This window comes from Vigna radiata, unplaced genomic scaffold, assembly GCF_000741045.1.
Source record: "Vigna radiata var. radiata cultivar VC1973A unplaced genomic scaffold, Vradiata_ver6 scaffold_2072, whole genome shotgun sequence".
Lineage (NCBI taxonomy): Eukaryota > Viridiplantae > Streptophyta > Magnoliopsida > Fabales > Fabaceae > Vigna > Vigna radiata.
The window spans coordinates 1-1,374 of NW_014543387.1; the positions used below are offsets into that span (position 1 = coordinate 1).

The window sequence follows — 1,374 nt, forward strand, 5'->3', positions numbered from 1 at the left end:
TTATAATAGTTAAAAAAGAGGAAAGAAAAGAAGACACAAAAATGGAGTTTTGGAAGCTTTTCTTTGTTGCATTAATGCCAGTTTTGAAAGTGTTGCTAATTACTGCATTGGGAACAATTCTTGCAATTGATCGCTTTAACATACTCGGAAAAACTGCCAGGAAAAGTCTCAACAATGTAAGTTCAAACATTTTCTTTGTAATTCTTTTCCAATATTTTATATTTATTCAAAACTGCATTGTTCATTGTATGAATAACTGATGAATTTTCTTTTTCTTATAACAGATGGTATATTTTGTCTTTGCTCCAGCTCTACTTTGTACCAGTTTAGCTGAAACAATAACTCTAAGAAGTGTGGTTAGACTGTAAGTTTTTATTTCTTGCTTTCTTCTGCATCATTTTCTTATCAAACAATAATTCTTCATAAATGATTGTTTAAAACCCAATTTCATAGCGATTCTGGTTGCGACAATGATGAATTGAGAAAGATGTTTCCACAAATTTTTGTAGGTGGTTTATGCCTCTCAACATTCTTCTCACATTTATTATTGGAACAGTTCTTGGATTGTTACTTGTTAAACTAACTAGAGTTCCTAATCATCTCCATGGCCTTGTTTTAGGATGTTGTTCAGCAGGTAGGTATCACTTATATTTTATTTTATTTTATTATATTATATATATGTTGGAAAACCTAATTTGATAAATAAAACAAATATATAATATAAGTGAAGGTAAATTTCTCGTTACAAAGTGTAAAATTGGGTTAGACTTACATTTTATGTTTTTTAATATAATATTTGAGTAATTAAAAGTCTATTTAATGATATTTGTTATCTATTAAAATTATTTTATTACTTTTATTATTAGACTTCTATCATACCATCATAAAAATATAGGAAATGAAATGAAATTTCGGATGAAGTAGAAATAAGACCAATATATAAAAGTAGATTTAAATTTTGTTTTATAAATTAATTTTATAAGATTGAATTGAAATTAAAAAGTGTGTTTCAAGATAATAATGATCACTTTAATACTTTGAGCTTAAATGGTATTTTTGGAGAACATGTGTTAGTCAGTAGGAACGTTGAAACTTAGAGTAGGACGTTTCATTTTTTTTTTCTTGTAAAGCTTATTTTACATTTTTTGGCTTGTGTAGTATGTATTTTTTGTGGTGTAGAAAAGTATACAATTAAAGATTTCTATTATAAATTATCTATGAATAATATGTGTATATGTATATGTTTAGTATATTAATTATGGATTGGAATATTTGATGTTGCAGGAAATCTGGGAAATTTGCCAATAATTATAGTTCCTGCAGTGTGTAAACAAAGTGGGAATCCTTTTGGAGATGTGAATGTTTGCACCAAAA

The 1,374-nt window shown here is 26.8% G+C and overlaps 1 protein-coding gene across 1 annotated transcript; it reads left to right on the forward strand.

The window, feature by feature from the left end:
• Positions 1–13: 13 nt before the first annotated feature.
• Positions 14–1,365, forward strand: LOC106754301 (protein PIN-LIKES 1; the record flags this gene model as incomplete). The annotated part of the gene is made up of 4 exons (XM_014636315.2): positions 14–176; positions 285–364; positions 510–634; positions 1,285–1,365. Coding segments are annotated over exons 1-4 (421 nt in total), but the record flags the coding sequence as incomplete, so codon positions are not given.
• Positions 1,366–1,374: the final 9 nt, after the last annotated feature.